Raw genomic sequence first — 21044 nt, 5'->3', positions numbered from 1 at the left:
CAGCCACCTTACTCTCTTGACTTGGCCCCTGCTGACTTCTTGTTTCCTAAACTTAAATTCATGATGAAAGGAAAGCAATTCGGCACCATTGAAGACATAAAGCAAAATTTGACGCAACAACTTTTGGCGATTCCTGAAGATGCGTTTTAAGGATTGTTTCCAGAAGTGGAAATGACGTTGGGAAAAGTATATATGTAGGGAAGGGGAATATTTTGAAGGGGACCCAATGGAATAAGTTGTAAGATTGTTTAATACATTTTTATAAAATCAGTTCTGGAACTTTTTGAACAGACCTCATATGTTACGGGAATAACACAATTTTTGTTAAATTGTGCCATTAAATAACATTTATCCATAAAACATATTTTATACCACAATGTGAGCAAAATAATGAAACACAGTCTGAGTTATTCATGGAACGATAATGCCAGCATTGGGCTGGCATTATTTTTCTTCCCAGATAGCATCAAACTTCTAATGCATAGAGTGATGCTTCCAGGGGCCCTCTTAAAAGGGATGGTGGTAGAGGCAAGGACCTGCCCACCTTCTGACCAGTAAGATCCTTCCTTTTCTAATAAGACTCCCATACCCAATCCAACCTGCCATCCAATATTTCCTAACTCTCTCTGGCATCTGCTCTCTTACACCAGTTCCCCTGTAGCAATACTGGGTGATTTATTGGTGTCTTGTTGGTGGGCCTTTTGGCACCTGGATTCAAAATGGTGCCTTTTGATCTACAGTACTACTATTTAGGAGTCAACTGACCAAATTAGAGCATGCAACATCTTGACACATGTTGTTAATACCATGATACTACTGCTAGCAGTCAAGTGGCACCATTTTGACTCAGGTGCAATTTGGGCAGAAGTGACTGGGGATTGTTCTTTCCCCCTTCCCCCTCAGACACTAGGAAGGCCCTGATTAGATGTTGTGGGGATCATGGATAGTGGGATTGAATTTTGCCAGATTCAGGGTGGGGGTGGGATTGGATGTTGGGGACATCTCAAATGCTGGAGATCCATCTAGGTGATCTATTTTAGGAACTAATAAGCAAATTCTATAAAAGCATCCCAATTGTAGGTGGCGGTAGGTGTCCTACTACTGTCTAACCAGCCAATTTGGACACACATTTTTTTTTAAAAAAGCACCCCAAGGCAGCCTACATTGTAGACATCTTTGTGAGCCTAGGAAGGCACATAGGGCTGCCTAAGCTCACCCAAGGCTCGGCGTGGGCATGGATTCACCCGGAGGTGGCCTTAGGTGGCCCTAGGCATCTCCCTAGGGCCACGATAGGCACCTGAAATGTAGACCAGCAAAATGCTGGCCTACATTACAAATAGATGTGGCTGCTGAACTGATCGTGGCAAGGGAATCTCCCTGCTGCAATCAGTTTAGTGGCCATGGCAGGGAACCCATCTGTCCTCCCCCCCCCCCCCGAAGACAACCAGTAGGAGAGACACCCACTCCCTGCTGCCAGAATCCTGAAGCTCCTATGAATGTCCGCGGCAGGAGGAGTGCCAAATTCATTCTGCCACCACCCATGAGACATCCCCTGGCAGGAGGGATGCCCACTCCCCCCTGACAGAAACCCAGTCACCCCCCTCCCGAGACATATTCCGGCAGGGAGGGATGCCCAGTCCCTCCTTCTTGAACTCACCCCCCCCCCCCCATAGATCATTGGCAGGAGGGATGCCCAGTCACTTCTACTGGAACTCCCCCCCAAAGTCCACCCAGACACCACCAGTACCGTTGACCGGCTGGCAGGCCTACCTCACTGAATGGCGGGCCTTCCCCCTTCCCACTGTATTATGGGATGCACTGGGGAGGGGCTTAATGCCCTGAATGGCCCAGGTGCTTAAGGCCCCTACATAGGAGTGATGCACTGGGAGTGGTCAGATCCCTTAGATCATTCCCTTGGGAGTGGCTTAAGGGATCTTGCCAGTCGGAGTCCTAGGCCACTCTCAGCGTATCCTAGAATGCGCTGGGAGAGAGGCATAAGATTCCGGTTGGCACAGGTGTTTAAGCCCCTCCTATAAGAGGGACCTTAAGCACCTGGGCCAATCAGGGCTTTAGTCCCCTCGCCGGTGCATCCCACAATGCTCTAGGAAGAGGAAGGCCCGCCATTATGTTCTTGGGCTTCTTCTTTTTAACATTTTTATAAGCGATATTGTTGAAGGACTGTCTGGTAAGATTTACCTTTTTGCAAGATCTTGCATTTGGGCTGCAAAAACCTGAAGGAACAGTACAGTTTTGGGGGTGAAGAGCTTATGTGCACGACAGAAGAGCAGGACTTGGGTGTGATTGTATGTGATGTTCTTAAGTTGGCCAAACAGGTTGAAATGATGATGACAAAAGCTGGAAGGATGTTAAGATGCATATGAAGAGGTATAGCTAGTAGGAAAAAGGAGGTATTGATGCCCCTGTATAAGATTCTGGTGAGAGCTCATTTAGAAAATTGTGTACAATTCTGAAGACCACTTCTTCAAAAATACTACTTCGTCAAAAAGATATAAAAAGGATGGAGTTGGTCCAGAAGAAGGCCATTAAAATGGTGTGTGGTCTTCATAATAATGCGTAAAGATCTCAATCTGTATACTTTGGAGGAAAGCGGGAGAGGGGAGATATGATTGAGACATTTAAATACCTAAGTGATGTAAATGCGCATGAGTCGAGTCTCTTTCAACTGAAAGGAAGTCCTGGAATGAAAGGGCATAGGATGAAGTTAAGAGGTGATAGGCTCAGGAGTAATGTAAGGAAATTATTTTTTATAGAAAGGGTGGTAAATGCGTGGAACAGTCTCCCGGAAGAAGTGGTGGAGACAGACTGTGTCTGAATTCGAGAAAGTGTGGGATACCTCTGAGAGAGAAGAGATAATGGTTACTGCGGATGGCCAGACTAGATGGGCCATTTGGCCTTTATCTGCCATCATGTTTCTATGATGATCTCTGGGGGGGGGGCTTCCAGGAGGAGGGACTAGACATTCCTCCTGCCAGGGGATGTATCGGGGTGGTGGCGGCTTGAGGAATTTGGCGCTCCTCCTATCTCAGACATTTGGGGGTGGGGCACCCCTCCTGCTGGTTGTCTTTACCGGAGGATGGACAGATTTCCTGCTGTGACCACTAAACTGACCACGGCAGGGAAATTCCTTTCCGCAATCAGCTCAGCGGCAACCAGATTCTCTAACCGGCACCTGTTTCATGGATGCTGGTTAGAGAATTGTGGTGTCAGGCGGGATTAGGTTTCTGTCTGTGAGGACAGACACAATTCTATATAGGACCCCTGGTCCTATAATCCACTTAGGTGGCTTTTGAGACCGGGCATCCTATACAGAACCCAGCATTACTCTTTAAAAGATAGTGGATCTGTTGTAGTGCCCACTGTCTTTATGTTGCTATAAATAGGACACATGATGTTCCAAGCAGCAAAAACACAAACTGAAATTTACCATGCAATTTACTAAATCTAGGTACTGCAGTTTAATGACTTTCAAGCAGATAATTTTGCTTCAGTACTTACTACAACGTAGTAATTATTGTTATGCATAGGGATACAGTTTCTTTTGAACGGTGAAACCGATATCTTTCCTAATTCCAATTCTGGTAATCACCCCAGATCCTAGATTAGCACCTTTTTCTTTAAGGCGTTGCTTTGACTGTATTTAGCATTTTTGCCAAAGATGATTCCATTAGTTCTTTTTTTTTTTTTTATTACTACTAAATTCCTGAACACTAGACTTCCAAACAAATGGAAATTTAATTTTATATATATTTAGATTCAGAACCAATGCATTAACATTATGGATTCTTTATTATAATTAAGCTTTCAGAACTCATTCAGCAGACTGGTACAAAACCTTAACATTGAACATTTTATTCATTACTGAATGGAATATAACTAAATAACACAAAACAATATGTAAGGGACATAGAATTCCAACAGAGTCAAAGGTATTTGTCTCACATACAAGCACATAATTTGATGACTTATTAAATATGTTCATAATTTTCACTGAGGTACAAATGCAGGCAATCAAATTGAATGTATTGAGGCAAGATTGGCTACACCGCTCCTTCTAAAGGACTGACATTGTGTTTGTTCAGAATTTAATTATGCATTCTGAATAAATAACAATTGGCTAAAATGAGAATTTTGAATAAAATAACATAGCAGCATTGCCATGTGTTTTGATTGTATTATGCATGCTGCATATAAAATAGGTTACTTGTAGGGGCATATTCAAAAAAAACTAAAACGTCAAAAAAATGCCTACGTTTGCATTTGGATGTCCTAATCAAAACCATTTTCCTGGACATCTAGCGAGATGTTTCACCTGCTGTGCATCCAGTGTTCCAGGCGGCATATTGGAGGCATTATAGGGTTGTTTTGGCTGGGCTTAACTTGGATGTCTTGCGGCGATAATCAAACCTTTTTCAAGACATCCTGGATGTAACTTAGTACAGCAAAGGTAGACGCCGGAAATGTAGGCCAGGGTTTTCAGTGGCATTTCGGTGCCCAATGCCACTTTGGCATTAGCCATGTCTACAGTGGCATTAAACGCCATAAAGTGCCTTTGTAGGTGTGATTCCGGCACCATTTTTTTAGGCTCCTTGAAAATCATTTTAAAACATCTTTTTTAAGTGTCGTTTTTCACTTAACTTAAATGCTGGTAGGGCTTCTACCGGCACCTAAGTTAAGGTGCTGTTTTTATAATATGGGCCTAACCCATTAATATTGTTCTCTATATATTTTGAAGCTCTAGGACTTATTAATTAGTTACTAATTATACAATATTGTTACTTGTTTATCTTTTCAATGTGCCTATCTTTGGTAATGCTTTGTATATTATGCAATATGGTTCTCATTGATATAATTTCTTGTTGTAGGTGGCCTGCATGCAATTTATCAATGCCCTTGTCACCTCTCCAGAGGATCTTGATTTCAGGATACATTTGAGAAATGAGTTTCTGCGTTGTGGACTAAAGAAAATATTACCAGTAAGTTTTTGTTTATATTGCAGTCTTCAACTAGTACTTATATTTTACATTATTATATTATTCATGTATAGGAAAAGGGGTGTCCAACCCTAATTCTTGCTTAGGAGCCCTTTGCTAATAGCTAGTGTTTGCCTTGTGCTAGCATTTACTATATGCCTCAGGACCCATAAGAATAAAATTACCGGTAAACTTGTGGCAGCTAGCATATGCTGACTATTAGTAGATGGTTCCCTTATTTTTTTTTCTCTATTTTTGGGTTTCATTTGTTTAATTTTGTTGTTTTATGATAGAAGTTAAGAAACCCAAGTATCATTTTGCCATCAGACTTTGTTGTATAATTCTTCTATTTTGTGTCCTTTTTGAAAAACATCAAACATTCAGGTCTTATTATATATTTGCTAGGTTTTAAAAATGTTTCTTTCTTATTTTCCTATTTTTGTTTGCAGCATTTATTTTTTTAAAGCTAAGAATGCCTTATATACTGAATTGTGATATTGTGTGATTAATCTATATAATGCTCCAAAAACAATGCATCCTATTGTTGTACCTACTTTATTCAAGGCATAGACCAGATTCATTTCTTAAGATAATTTTTCTGGTAATAAACTAGTAGCAGTCAGCATTTCATTTCATGGTGGCAGCTAAATTAGAAATGGATATTTAATACTGGCCCCTGTACCAGCACTGAATATCTGTGCGCAAAGCATCCCCTGGGAGTTGGAGTGCAGACCTAGATGGACCACCATGAAGATGTGATACTGGGCTGGATGGACCATTGGTCTGACCCAGTAAGGCAGCCTTATTTCTGTTCTGAGCTAAGTGGATAGTTATCCAGGTACCACTGCTGAACATTGGCAGTTCTAAGGTAACACCCAGCTTTGACCTGACTCTGCCACACAAAATTTACTGTATGATAAGATCAAAGATGGTGTGGTAAATGCAGGGGGCATGACCCTAATTTTCCCTCCATTTACCACACAGGACAGATAATTACCAATAGAGGTACTAAGCTAGTAGCAAAAATAAATACATATGAAATAATCGGCCACAATGGTACTCCCGAACACCCTCACTCAGTATCCTCTTCTGCCCCCTCCATCTTGACCCTAATCCCTTTACTGAGCCAGAACCCCAACACTCCAACTCAGACTCACCCCCCAAGCACCCTGATACCCCCCATTATAAATGTGGGGGGGCCATCTGAGCCCCTGGCAACAGTCCTCCAAACCCCCAGTCCAATCCTGCCCCCTTCCACACACAAACTGTGATCCTACAGCTCACAAATCAAACTGTTGACACTCAGGAATCTGTCCCCCTTCCTTTCCCTCCCTTGTCCCCTCAACCCACTACTGTTCTCTGCTTGGGTGTCTGCAAGCTTCTTAGTTCATTCAAGATTATAATAGATCTACTTCGCTGTTGGCTGAGTCAACATCTCCTCCAAAATGGTGCCTGAATGCCTAGAGGTTGTCTCACAGTACTACCATAGTACTACAGTTGTACATGTAATATTCAGTAGCATCAAGTTTATTTAAAATTTGATATACCGCTTGATAAGTATCTAAGCGGTGCACAATAATATAAAAATCTAAAAATTGGGGCTATCGTATATTAAAATCATAGAGACAAAACATTCATATACATGTCTAGAGGGAAAGACCAACACAGTGAGGGGGAAGAGATGTCAAGTTGCCCCCCTCCTCCCCTAACTGCACTGGAGCTTTGTTCTTCTTTTCAGCAGGAAACCCCACCCACTCCAACAGTAATCCTTCAGCCCTTTAAAGGGCTCAGAGGGCCACCATGGGCTAGACCAGCACAGTGAGGGGGAAGGGAGGCCAAGTCATCCCCCCTCACTGCACCAGAGCTTTATTCTTCTTTTTGGTGGGAAGCCCCACCCACTGCAATGGCGATCCTTCTTTAGCCCTTTAGAGGGCTGCTGAGCAGGATGACCCCGCCAAAGGGTCACACCAAAGGGCCCTTTGTTCGGACCAAGTAAGACCAGGCCCAAAACCATGCCCAAACCTCTCCACAGCACCTCTAGACAAACAAATACACCGAGCCCTCTCTTAGCTATCACATTCATACTTCCCATGATGGCACTCCACATTTCTGTTACCATAGGCCAGGGCAGATATGGAGACCTAATAAACTGCTTCCACACTAAGACAACAGCAGGCAGAACCCCCAACCTCAAAAAAATTATGACTGACATAGATATGCCCAAAACCAACACCATTGCAGCAGCTGTAGTAAATGCCAGATCTGTAAATGGCAAAGACCTCATCCTAACAGACGCCATGACAGACAACAGATGAGATATATTTATTTATTTTTATTTATTTTAGGTATTTATAGATATCACCTATCAAAGTTATCTAAGCATTTTACAATCTAAGCATTTTTCCCTATTAGTAACAGAAACATGGCTAAAAGATAACGATGGGGCCAACTTGGATGTTCTATGCCCACAGGGCTACTAAGCACTGGCATGTTTCTGCCCCTGTTGCCAGTATGTCTATCTTTATACTATATTCTTGTCCAAATATTCGTCCAGGTCTGAAATGTCCAGAACAAGACCTTTTGGACATGAGAGGGGCCAGCATTGTGATGGACTGGTCACCCAATTATGGCCTAAATAACCAAACCCTAGTGGTAATTAGCAAAAACTTATACTCATGTGTCCAATAATAACCACTTAATAATATACTTTGTATCCCACTGAGGCCTCAGATTCGGAGCATACGCGAAGTCCTATCACGGACTAAACGATCAGCGTATTCCAAGCTCCACACTCCAGTCATAGGCCTCCAACTACACTACTCTATCAACTTCTATTTTATCAAAAAGTCTTTTTTCCCCATACTTTTTATCTTTTTTTCTTATTATCTTTACTTATTTTCAAAACAGCACTACTCTTATAATGTAAAAATTTTTCCCTCTAGGTACATCTTAAAATGTTTATACTAAATGTATCTTCAAATGTAATACAAAGCATCCAAATTTTTAACAGGCAGACAGATCACTTATCTTAAATAGAGACTTGAATGGTAAAGCCTTAGCCTTCGTCTATCTGAGCCGACGCGGCCAGCGTTTCGTGGAAATCAATTACACTCCACTGCGTCAGGGCCACTAGCAACAGGCATTAAGGCATCTACAATAAAATAAAATATACGTTATTATAATAATAGTAAGTTTTTATACAGCACAACCAGATACTTACAGCGTGCTTTTAGACCTGCCAATTTACTCAAACAAAGGTGAAGGTAAAATGGCGACAGCGTTCGTTTTATACAACTGGCAACCTTTTAAGTCACATGATTTCCTCTTGCTACATAGTCACATTTTTAAAGAGACAACATCCGGTAAAGCTCCCAGATAACAGATACTCGTAACTTAGACAGTAAGAACCTGATCTTTAATAGAAATGTTGCCATTCTATATTCACATTTAGACCTTCAGGTTCTAAAGTGCCTAAACGATTTATCCAGCGTTGTTCGTGCTGGGCTAGATAACGTTTGAAATCACCCCCTCTGTAACTCTGAATAACAACCTCAATAATGATTGCTTTTAATTGAAAAAATCCATGTTTTTGTTCAATACAATGACGAGCTAAAGGGGCGCCAATTTTTTGAATTTTAATATTGCTCTTATGTTCTATTAACCGAATGTTAAATTTTCTAGATGTATGCCCTACATACAAAAGATTGCAAGGGCATTGAAGAATTTAAACCACCCCTTGTGTTTTACAATTAGACACGTGTCTTACTTTATAAGTTTTCATATCTTTCGGATTCGTGAATGTGTTACTATTCAACATTATGGTACACATCTGACAACCTCCGCAACTTGTATGACCCAACGAAACTCTTTCTAAACTTTCATTTTGAATACTAAGATTCGAAGGGCAAAGAATCTCCTTAAGGTTGCATTTTCTCCGGTATGCAATTCTTAACTGAAAATCTTGAAACACACCGGAGATTTTTAGGATGTCCCAATATTTTCTAAGAACACGTACAGTATGTTGACAGTTGTTAGTATCATCGGGAACATCTTATAATTCCAAAAAATCAGAAATCTATACAGACTGATGAACGAATGGTGACTTGTGTTTTGACATATACTAACAACTGTCAACATACTGTACGTGTTCTTAGAAAATATTGGGACATCCTAAAAATCTCCGGTGTGTTTCAAGATTTTCAGTTAAGAATTGCATACCGGAGAAAACGCAACCTTAAGGAGATTCTTTGCCCTTCGAATCTTAGTATTCAAAATGAAAGTTTAGAAAGAGTTTCGTTGGGTCATACAAGTTGCGGAGGTTGTCAGATGTGTACCATAATGTTGAATACTAACACATTCACGAATCCGAAAGATATGAAAACTTATAAACTAAGACACGTGTCTAATTGTAAAACACAAGGGGTGGTTTATATTCTTCAATGCCCTTGCAATCTTTTGTATGTAGGGCATACATCTAGAAAATTTAACATTCGGTTAATAGAACATAAGAGCAATATTAAAATTCAAAAAATTGGCGCCCCTTTAGCTCATCATTGTATTGAACAAAAACATGGATTTTTTCAATTAAAAGCAATCATTATTGAGGTTGTTATTCAGAGTTACAGAGGGGGTGATTTCAAACGTTATCTAGCCCAGCACGAACAACGTTGGATAAATCGTTTAGGCACTTTAGAACCTGAAGGTCTAAATGTGAATATAGAATGGCAACATTTCTATTAAAGATCAGGTTCTTACTGTCTAAGTTACGAGTATCTGTTATCTGGGAGCTTTACCGGATGTTGTCTCTTTAAAAATGTGACTATGTAGCAAGAGGAAATCATGTGACTTAAAAGGTTGCCAGTTGTATAAAACGAACGCTGTCGCCATTTTACCTTCACCTTTGTTTGAGTAAATTGGCAGGTCTAAAAGCACGCTGTAAGTATCTGGTTGTGCTGTATAAAAACTTACTATTATTATAATAACGTATATTTTATTTTATTGTAGATGCCTTAATGCCTGTTGCTAGTGGCCCTGACGCAGTGGAGTGTAATTGATTTCCACGAAACGCTGGCCGCGTCGGCTCAGATAGACGAAGGCTAAGGCTTTACCATTCAAGTCTCTATTTAAGATAAGTGATCAGTCTGCCTGTTAAAAATTCGGATGCTTTGTATTACATTTGAAGATACATTTAGTATAAACATTTTAAGATGTACCTAGAGGGAAAAATTTTTGCATTATAAGAGTAGTGCTGTTTTGAAAATAAGTAAAGATAATAAGAAAAAAAGATAAAAAGTATGGGGGAAAAAAGACTTTTTGATAAAATAGAAGTTGATAGAGTAGTGTAGTTGGAGGCCTATGACTGGAGTGTGGAGCTTGGAATACGCTGATCGTTTAGTCCGTGATAGGACTTCGCGTATGCTCCGAATCTGAGGCCTCAGTGGGATACAAAGTATATTATTAAGTGGTTATTATTGGACACATGAGTATAAGTTTTCACCCAATTATGGCAACAGATCAGTGCTATGAACTTCACAAAAAGGGTGCCACATAAATATGTCAGCACAACTCCCTTATATGTTATGATGAGCCACCCAAAACCCACTATACCCACTTGTCTACAACCCCAATAGCCCTTATGCTTGCAGGTAGCACCTATATGGTAGTAAAGTGGGATTTTGTTTTTTTTTTTTGGTGGGTTCACATTTTCCACCATAAATGTAGTGGTCAGAGTGGCTTATGAGCCTGGGTCCTCCTCTCTATAGTTCACTAGTCCACACTCCAGGCTATTTAAGCAACCTCTATGCAGCTCTACTAGGCTTTCCTATACCAGGTGCTGATGTTCCAGAGGCAGGCATGTACATTTTTATTCTAATTTTTGTGTCGGTGTGAGGGGGTCAGTGAACACAAGGTGAATGTCTGGGGGTCTTTAATTTGTCCCTGCATTATCTGGTCTGCCTCCTGAAAAACATGGGCATCCATGACCATGTCCCCCTACACTAGCATCCATGCATTGGCTGCCTATCCAAAAACGCTGCATCTTCAAAGCCCTGGTTCTTGCCTTCAAAACCTTCCACAAGATGATACCAAACTATATGACAACAATACTAGAAATTTACATTCCCAGCCGACCACTGAGATTCCAAGAAAAAGAGACAACTGACTCTACCACCTGGTCGCTCTCTCATGACTGAAACAGCCCACAAATGCCCCTATTTACATTTCATACCTATATTATGGCACATCATCCCCCTATCCATTAGATCGCTAGACAGACTATGGAACTTCAGGAAGGCCATGAAAATCTTCCTCTTTCCTAATGGCACCTCATTAACTCAGTACCTCCACTACCTGACTGATGAAACTCAAGTGTTACTCCTAGTATAACTTAATGTGCCACCTACCGTAAGACCACTCCTAGTATAACTTAAATGTGCTACCTATTATATCTCATATGCCATTCCTAGTACAACTTATCACAGATGCTGTACTATCAACCATGTTAAGACCTGTAACCCAGTAGCTATACTATCATCTGTTATGCCAGTAACGGAGATGTTGCATTATCAACTTTCATCAAGACTGTATTATCACTTATGTCTGTCATGTCCTAACCTATATATTGAGTTGAAATTTAAGAAAATGTTTTGCTTGTCTTGCAAAACACTCGTAAACCACACTACTCACTATCCAAGGTTTGACTGTATATTGAATCTTCTTTAAAGGTGACACTGAAAGATAGTTATCCTTTGTATTAATGCTACAATTACTACTTATTAGTATACAGTAGCACTACTAGATGTAAGCAATGCTGTGCACTGAACACTTATAAGACAGTCCCTGTTCAGCAGAGCTTACAAGCTAATCATCTATATGTCAATGAAGACAGCTAGAGATCCTGAAAGATGGTTGTTAAATTCTCATCCTTGTATGTATTAGGACCTCAAAGAGAAAGAAAACGAGGAGCTTGACATCCAGTTGAAAGTGTTTGATGAAAACAAAGATGAAGACTTAATTGAATTATCACACCGCCTGAATGACATCCGAGCTGAAATGGAATATCCTTTTATGAACCATATTAATGTTGTTGATAGTCATATTTTTAATTTCATGAACTTGTTTCAGATTTAATACTTTGGTTCAATTAAAAGTTTAACAGTTTCCTGGGTTCAATATAATTCAGGTCACTGTCTTCTTACAATGTCTACATTTGACATTTGGAAGTGGAGAAAGTTATCAACGTGGGCTCACATGAAGACAGCTTATTTTACCACAAGTTGTGCTATTTTAGCACAGTCTCATTTTATGCAATGAGACCCTGTGGTAAAATAACCCACCTTAATACTAGCCCACATTGATAACTTCCACTTATAGTGATTGCTGATGACTGTGTTTCCTGTCACTCAAATCTGTGGCTGCATACCTGACTTCTTTTATCTATAGCACAGCAGACACATCAGTTAATAAATCTTGTCTGACTCGAAGAAGAAATAACTAAACAATATGAAATGGCAGCAGATATATATTTGTGAAAACATATCAAGGAAATATGAAATGTTATTCTAACTGGTTGGAAAATTTAATTAATTTTTCCTATTTGGCGGGTTTGTGATTCTGTTTTTCTTTTGTAGTGACAAAGAAGAATAGCCAAAGGGAAAAAAAAAAATTGTTTGATGACGCAGTCATTTCCCTTGCACAAGGCGTGTGGAGAATAAATTTACGAGGGGACATCTATTTGGAGCCGACTGTATGAAAGAAAGTAGCACCTACTTCCATTATAGGATATTAGCATAACTGGGTGTTTAGGCTCAAACAGCAAATGCAACAACAAAGGTGACCAATTGGTGTTCAGTCTCTTTTATTGTAATGGACTCGACACAATCGTGTTTCAGCCTGTAAGGGCCTGCCTCAGGAGTCTTGTTATAAATCAATTTGTGCAATTCCCATAAACTTTTCAACACATGCTTAAGTAAACAACTGCTTATCTCTACAACCCCTTCTTCTCCCTCTCAGATCCTCTGTGGTCATTCCATGCTTTCTTAAATTCATATACAGAGGAGTATCACTTCTGTCCTTGATTACACTGGGATCAAAGGTGCACAAATGTTCTGCAGCTTCTCTATGCTGCCTCTTTCAGCTCTCCTCCAGGCTTATATTACCGCAGTAATCTTCTTGCTACACTCTGATCACGATTAATCTGCCCTCGGGAGTTTTCTTTTCCTTCCTCTATCACACAGATCGCGCTCTCTTAAAAAAGCCTGGAGGAGAGCTGAAAGAGGCAGCATAGAGAAGCTGCAGGAGAACATTTGTGCACCTTTGATCCCAAGGACTGAAGTGATACTCCTCTGTATGTGAATTTAAGAAAGCATGGAATGACCACAGAGGATCTGTGAGGGAGATGAAGGGGTTGTAGAGATAAGCAGTTGTTTACTTAAGCATGTGTTGAAATGTTTATGGGAAATTGCACAAATTGATTCACCTTTGTTGTTGTGTTTGCAGTTCACTGGTGTGAAGGTAGTTTCTCCTGTTTGTTTCCATGTTTAGGCTCAAACAATATGCCAGGCAAAGGGTTGGTTTAAATGCTCATACCCAGATTCGGAAGCTAAACATATAGGGGTAAATTCTATACATGACACTTTGAGTTGTGCTTGCAAATTTGGGCACACAATGTAATTAAAGAAGTAGCGCTGATAACTGGCATTCTGATCAGGAATGATTAGCGCTCATTGGATGTAATGAAAAGTTACACATGTAAATTTAGGTGTCAAAAAGGGGGCACAGAATAGGGAGGGTCATGGATGGATCAGGGTGTTCCTAGAATTTACATGTATAATTGTAGATTAAGAGGGGCATCTGCACCTAATTCAGGCATGACAATTTGCACCACGTTTTACATGGTGCAAAAAAGATGCACCTAAAGTTAGGTGCTATTCTTGGGTGTAAGTACTATTCTATAAACCGTGCCTAACTCTAAGCTCTGTTCATAGAATAGTGCTGAGCATTTTTTTTCCAGTGCTGATTTTTTAGGTGCCATATGCAAAATCTACCAGAAGTGGCCTTGGGCGAACTTAAGCGGCCCTAGGCATCTCCCTCGGGCCTTGATAGGCTTCTGAAATGTAGGTCATTAAAATGTTAGCCTACATTTCAAATAGATGCAGCCGCTAAGCTGACCACGGCAAGAAAACCTCCCTTCCGCGATCAGCTGAGTGGCCATGGCAGGGAACCCCCAAATCCTACCACAAGTCGGCTGGCAGGAGGGATGCCCACTCCCTCCTGCTGCCACCCCAAACCATCCAACACTGTCCGCAGAAGGAAGGATGCACAGTTCCTCCTGCCACCATTCCAAAACACAGCAGCCAGATTAATTTTCCGAAGAAGCAAATTCAACAGCATCTCCCCTCTCCTGAAAAATCTGCACCAGCTCCCAATACGAAAGAGGAAACAATACAAGATAGCTTGCATGGTACACAAGGCAATATACGGCGACATCTCCACAGTACTGAGTTCAGAAATCACAATTGCACGCTCTTTTCTGACCGCCAGACCACAGCAACGTTTCAAACTAACACCACCCCCACCACCTCCCACCCAATCCTGCACGGGTCATTTATAAGAAACTACATGAATCCACATTCAAGTACCAAGGACCCAAGACTTGGAACAACCTCCCACTTCATCTACGACAAATACGATCATACTATATCTTCAGGAAGTGGCTAAAGACTCTTCTCCTCAAACACATAACTACAGCCCTAACCTGTCTATGTTACCTTGACCAGTGTTCATGCCCTCAGTAAGACTCTTGTCAGGAACCCACCACATCCTATTGTCATCCATCTTATTGTAAACCATATCTATCTTGTTGTAAATCTTATTGTAAATCTCAATTTTATTGTAAACCGCACTGAATCACAGTTGAAATTTGCGGTATAAAAGAAACGGTATGGTATGGTATGGTATAGTACATGCACCCCTTGGTGATTTAAACAGCACAATATTATCCATACATTCTTTTTAAATAAATGGAAAGACAAGTTATATTCATTGTGAATATATAGCTCAATTTGAATATCAGCTCAACTGTTTATAAATATACTAGCTGATTACCCGGCGTTGCCCGGATATTTATTTATCCTAAAATGTCCAACCCCCTACATGTCCCACCCCACTATGTCCCACATGTCCCACCCCCCCACATTACCCCCCCCACATGTCCCATATGCCCCACCCCCATGTCCCAACCCCCTACCCTCCACATGTCCCAAAGGAATGTCCCTCTCTATGGGGCTGAATTAGACTTAAACGGCATCGGGAGTGTCGGTATTCATCTCTGCGAGCCCGAAAACTATAGGTTGGACATTAATATGTGTCGCTTTTGATAATTTTAACATATCACCCCTTCCCACCCCCACAGTATTTTACCCCGTCCCACCTGCACAATATTTTTCCCCAGATAGTAAGTCATATGTGTACCAAGTTTGGTTGAAATCTCTCCATGCATTTCAGAGTTATGCTGAGTATTCATCTGTGAGCCCGAAAACACTATGGGGTAGATACTAAAATCTGTCATTTTCAATCATTTTTACATATCCCCCCTTCCCACCCCCACAGTGTTTGTCCTCAGATAGTAAGTAATGTGTATGTCAAGTTTGGTTGAAATCTGTCCATGCATTGAAGAGTTATGCTGGAACATACATACACACACACACACACATACATATATTCAAATTATAATGTGAAATATTTGACAAAATGAATACAATACAACTAACGCAAAACTTGATTATAAACAACATTTTTAGTTTCACCTCCAGGAGCAAGAACATATAAATTCTTGGGTGAACCCACCCTTGAGCAAGCAACATAGAGGTGTGGGCCGCGAGACCCCCAGAACATATCACCCCAGGTAGTGAGGGATCTGCATATCAAGATTCGTTCAAATCGGTCAAGCCGTTTTTGAATTACTGTGAGAATGGCAGCTTTTTACATTTTTTCCATTGACATGAATGGGTGAAATCTGATTCTATGTTTGTAGCGCCGCCCACGTGTGCAGGTGGGCCGCGATACCCCCAGAACATATCACCCCAGGTAGTGAGAGATCTGCATACCAAGTTTCGTTCAAATCGGTTAAGCCGTTTTTGAATTAATGTGAGAATGGCAGCTTTTTACATTTTTTCCATTGACATGAATGGGTGAAATCTGATTTTATGTTTGTAGCTCCGCCCACGTGTGCAGGTGGGCCGCGAGACCCCCAGAACATATCATCCCAGGTAGTGAGGGATCTGCATACCAAGTTTCGTTCAAATCGGTCAAGCCGTTTTTGCGTGATCGCGGCACATACACATACACATACATACATACATACACACATACATACCTCCAATTTTATATATATATAGATTGCCCTTTGGTATCTTAATGCAGTGGTATTTACAATTTATTTTTGGCTCTTAATTTCAATATGAGCCATTGTGTTAGGAATAGACAGGAATGATTGCTTTTAGTCTGTCCCATAAATCATAGTAAAGACATAACTACCCCCACTTGGATATTTTACAGAAGGCTCAATTGAGTTTAACTGAAAGAAAGGTAATTATAAACTATTGCCTTTTTTAATTGATATTGCATAATTGATGTGATGTGACCATCACTTGACAATTTTTTTTTTTTTTTAATGATGGCCTTATCTCTCTGACTGGGTTGAAAAAGTGAAATGTTTCAAAATGGACTCATAATGTTCTAAATTTCTGTACCATGGGATATTTTTCCTGTCAGTTGACATCTTTGATAATAAAGAATGCCGCATTCCTACCCCAGTGTTCTGGCATCTAGTCTTGAAAGCATTGCTCTTGATGACTGAGAAACATACTGTTCGTGTTCGCTACTATGAACATTCTAATAGCCATGAATCTTAAACAAACACCAGGCACCGTTCTGACATAGAATTAATTATAATGAAAAAAATGCAAGCAAATCCTGCACAGAAACATTCTAATTAATAGCATCTTTTTCACTAGTTTATTTTAACTAAATAATTAATAGGTAATGCCAAACATGTGATCCTTAATGTAATATGTAATTATTTCTCTTTACTGTCCTCTAAGAGCATTAAATTAATCTCTTATGCCAAGCACAAGTACGTATTGGTTGTAAGTGGCTTTTCGTGATAGCAGAGTAAAGGGATGTTTCTCCAAGCCATACGTATAGTAGAAAGGATAGATGTGAATCACTTGTTTACTCATTCCAAAAGTAAAAAGACTAGGTGGCACACAATAAAATTACTAAGGGCTCCTTTTTCAAAAGCACGCTAGGGGCTTTAGTGCGCGCTAAAGTGCCCCACGCGGTAGCTGCTACCGCCTCCTTTTAAGCAGGCGGTAATTTTTCGGCTAGCGTGCACACGCTAAAAACGCTAGCGCACCTTAGTAAAAGGAGCCCTAAGTAACACATATCGAACAAACTAGATAAAATATTTCTTCTTTCAGCATATATTTAAGCTTTATAATTTGTTGCCAGAGAATATAGTAAAGTAGTAAGCAGAGCAGTAATAAAAGAGATGTGGATACATATTTGGAAGTCCAAGAATCATTATTAAGGTGGATGTGGAGAAAATCCACTGCTTATTTTTTTAATAAGCAGCTTGAATTCTATTTTAGGCCCCCTTTTATAAATAATAATAGTAACAGTTTATATACCGCAGGACCGTGAAGTTCTATGCGGTTTACAATGATTAGAAATGTTACAGATTGAATGAATAAACAAAGTGCAGACTTAGTGATTGATAGTTCTTGCGATCGTTTGTTGAGGACTAAGATTGAATAGGTTGGTTTTCTAAGTATTTCATGAACAGATGTGTTTTTAGGTGTTTCTTGAAAGCCACGGTAGAGCATTTTAGCATGGACCGACGGGGCTAATGTTCTGACACTCAAAGGGATTGAATGAGCATTGGAGCATTTACCTTGCCGATCTGTGCTAAAACGCTCTACCATGACTTAATAAAACGGGCCTTTAGTCTTTTGGGATCCAGTCAGGTACTTATGATCTGGATTGGCTACTGTTGGAAACAGAATACTGGAATTTATGAACCTCAAATATGTCCCGGTACAGCAGTGCTTATGTACTTACATGTAAAGAGTAGCATAAGCGTTAGCATGAATTAGCAGGGTTTGTGTGTTTCAATAAGGCTAGTGCAGAATATATGAGAGCAAAATATCTCATTACCTATTAGTGCATGTAAAATGTGCAAATGTTAAAACAGACATGCTAACATAACATTTTTTTTTTAAAGGTATTTCTAGCCTACCTTTTCAATTAATATTTCATGCATCTTTTGTGTTCAGGTTCATTTAAAGTTGTGTGTATTTAGGTTTTTGAGATATCTTTATTATCCTCACCCATTTTACAAAATTGCAGTGTTTAGCATTGTCCACGGCAGTAACAGTTCCAACGTTCATAGGAATTCTGTGAGTATCAGAGCTGTTACCACTGTGACCTCAGCACTAAAAATGCTAGCGCAGTTTTGTAAAAGGAGGGGTTCATGCACTAATCTTCAGAGTAGGAAATTAATAGAAAACATATTGAATGTCATTAAAAAGGTTAATGCGCATTAACGGTGATGATGATAATGTGCTTTACCTATTTATAATGTGTAAACACATATTATTATCCTGCAAGTGTTTTGTTTGTGTGCAATGGGATGTATCTATCACATAGTCACATATAGATAAAGTGGGGGTTTATTGAAAGTGGAATATGTTTATTTTATTATGTATATTATTTTATTATATTTGATGCATTATTGTTGTAATCAGTGCCTTGATGTTGTATTTGTTGTATTTGATGATGTTTGCATCAATAAAACCATTTGAATCATAAAAAAAAAACCTAAGCGCGCACTTACAACTTCGTGATCCCTACCTCCGTGATCTGTAGCTCCGTGGCAGTGTTTGACGCGTTCAGCTGGAGCCTGCAGTGGTTTGTGTGCGGTGGACCCTTTTTCCTTTGCTTTAGTTGCAGTGGGCAGCAGCGGAGGTGGACTGGGGGGGGCAGCGGCGGTAGGTCAGACAGTAGGTAGCAGCTGCGGGGGCCAGTACCCGGGGGGGGCAGGCTTCGGCGCTGGAGGGAGGGAGGCAGGCAGGCTGGCTTTAGCGTGGCAGATAGGGAGGGAGGTAGGCTGACTATCTTCTGGGGAAGGGGGTGGGACAAAGGCTGGAAGGCAGTGAGGGGGGGACATAGGAAGGAGCACTGGGGGCACTAAGGACATGAGAAGGGGAACTGGGGACACTAAGGACATGGGAAGGGGCACTAAGAACATAGGAAGGAGACACAGACACTGGGGCACTAAGGATATGGGAAGGGGCACTAAGGACTTGGAGACACTGGGGGCACTAAGGACATGGGAAGGGGCACTAAAGACATAGGAAGGAGGCACTGGGGGCACTAAGGACATAGGAAGGAAAGAGGGAGGGAACAGAAAAGGACAATGGTCTGGCCTGAGTGTAGACAGCGGAAAAGGAGAGAGAGAGAGAGAGAGAAAGAAAGACAGACAAGACACATCTACTCTAGCAGCCGTTAATGTAACGGGCTTAAACACTTGTTTATTAATAACACACATTAATGTATGTCATGTTTACATTTCTTTATGCTTGTTAGTACTTCTACTGCCTTTCATATCAAACAAATGAAAGTGTTCCACAAACTACAAAGCTTTCCTCCACCTTTACAAAGCCGTGCTAGTGTTTTTTAGCACCGGCTGTTGCGGTAAGAACTCTGATGCTCATATAATTCCTATGAGCATCAGAGTTCTTACTGCCGTGAATGGCGCTAAGAACGCTAGTGCGGCTTTGTAAAGGAGGGCCTTTGTTATGGACAAAAAGATGGGAAAATCAAAAGCATTCTGGTAACTCTAGCTATAAATTGGCTTCCGTGTCTCCCTGACCCCATAGGAGAGATGTCAAAATGTGTCTGTCTTAATCCATCCTTCTTAGTGAACAAATTTAAACAAATTCCCAGTGATCATGTTTATATTCTCAAGCTCTTGTGTCTCATTGGATCAAATAACGGGAGTATCTTTGTTAGCCCCTTTTGATGGGATCAAAGTGCAGGTTCTGAGCTGTGAGGATAGATCTGCTTGGCCCTTTGCCTGAGATTGAAAATGTATATAATGGGAAAAAGTAAGGAGGGATTTTTAATGGCCTACTATCTGATCCCATTAGGGATATAATGATATAACATTGCCAAAACAGAGGATTAAATGTTCTGCAACTAAAACAAACAAAATAAAACATTAACAGTAGTTCTTATGAGTATAAAAGCCATGAGTTAATTACACTAAAATCTTCTGTCAGAAGAGAAGGTAAATCTACTGCATACTTATTAGCACATTTTGTTATAAATGGATTCTTGTTTTAAAAGATGTTTAATTAGCTCCTCATGAACCGATGTGCTGTGTTTTAGGGATTTTTATCTTCCTGTAATTGTCACAGGGTCTTTGTCAAATACCTGACCACTTGGATGAGCCGCCTAGATATATGTATATACCTACTGAGTAAACCCACTATACGTACATATACCCCTAATTCTATAACATACCCATATGAATGTGCCATTTGCACACTCAGGGCTCCTTTTATCAAGGTGCGCTAGCGGGGTTAGCGCGTTGGACATTTAATCACGCGCTAACCCCCACGGCAAGCCAAAAAACTAACGCCTCGTCAATGGAGGCATTAGCGACTAACGCGGCAGGCAGTTTAACGTGTGGTATTCTATGCGTTAAACCCCTACCGCGCCTTGATAAAAGGACCCCTCAGATTCTAGAATAATAGCATGTGCATGAAAGCTACAGATTTATACATACTGTAACATAATCTTAGCATGCAACTTGCATAGCATATAATTGCAAAGGAGGGGGCATTGCCATGGGGAAGGCATGGGCCTTTCCCACTATTGTGCCCACATGTTTTAGAACTAACACTATTCTATAAATGACACTCCAAATTGGATGCTGTTTACAGAACAACATGCAATGCTGGGATCCATAATTTTGGACATAAGGAGTTC

At 40.5% G+C, this 21044-nt stretch overlaps 1 protein-coding gene across 6 annotated transcripts in view; it reads left to right on the top strand.

Annotated features, from left to right (window-relative positions):
* The window catches only part of DIAPH2 (diaphanous related formin 2), a 1499255-nt gene that overhangs the window by 502406 nt on the left and 975805 nt on the right, over positions 1 to 21044 (top strand). For all 6 annotated transcript variants that reach the window (XM_033944799.1, XM_033944798.1, XM_033944797.1 and 3 more), the window contains 2 exons: positions 4884 to 4994; positions 11928 to 12046. In XM_033944799.1, the coding sequence (XP_033800690.1) occupies positions 4884 to 4994; positions 11928 to 12046 (230 nt within the window). The remainder of the gene's footprint in view (positions 1 to 4883; positions 4995 to 11927; positions 12047 to 21044) is intronic.

The sequence above is a fragment of the Geotrypetes seraphini genome, chromosome 5, assembly GCF_902459505.1.
Source record: "Geotrypetes seraphini chromosome 5, aGeoSer1.1, whole genome shotgun sequence".
Taxonomy (NCBI): domain Eukaryota; kingdom Metazoa; phylum Chordata; class Amphibia; order Gymnophiona; family Dermophiidae; genus Geotrypetes; species Geotrypetes seraphini.
This window is presented reverse-complemented; position numbering and strand designations above follow the sequence as displayed.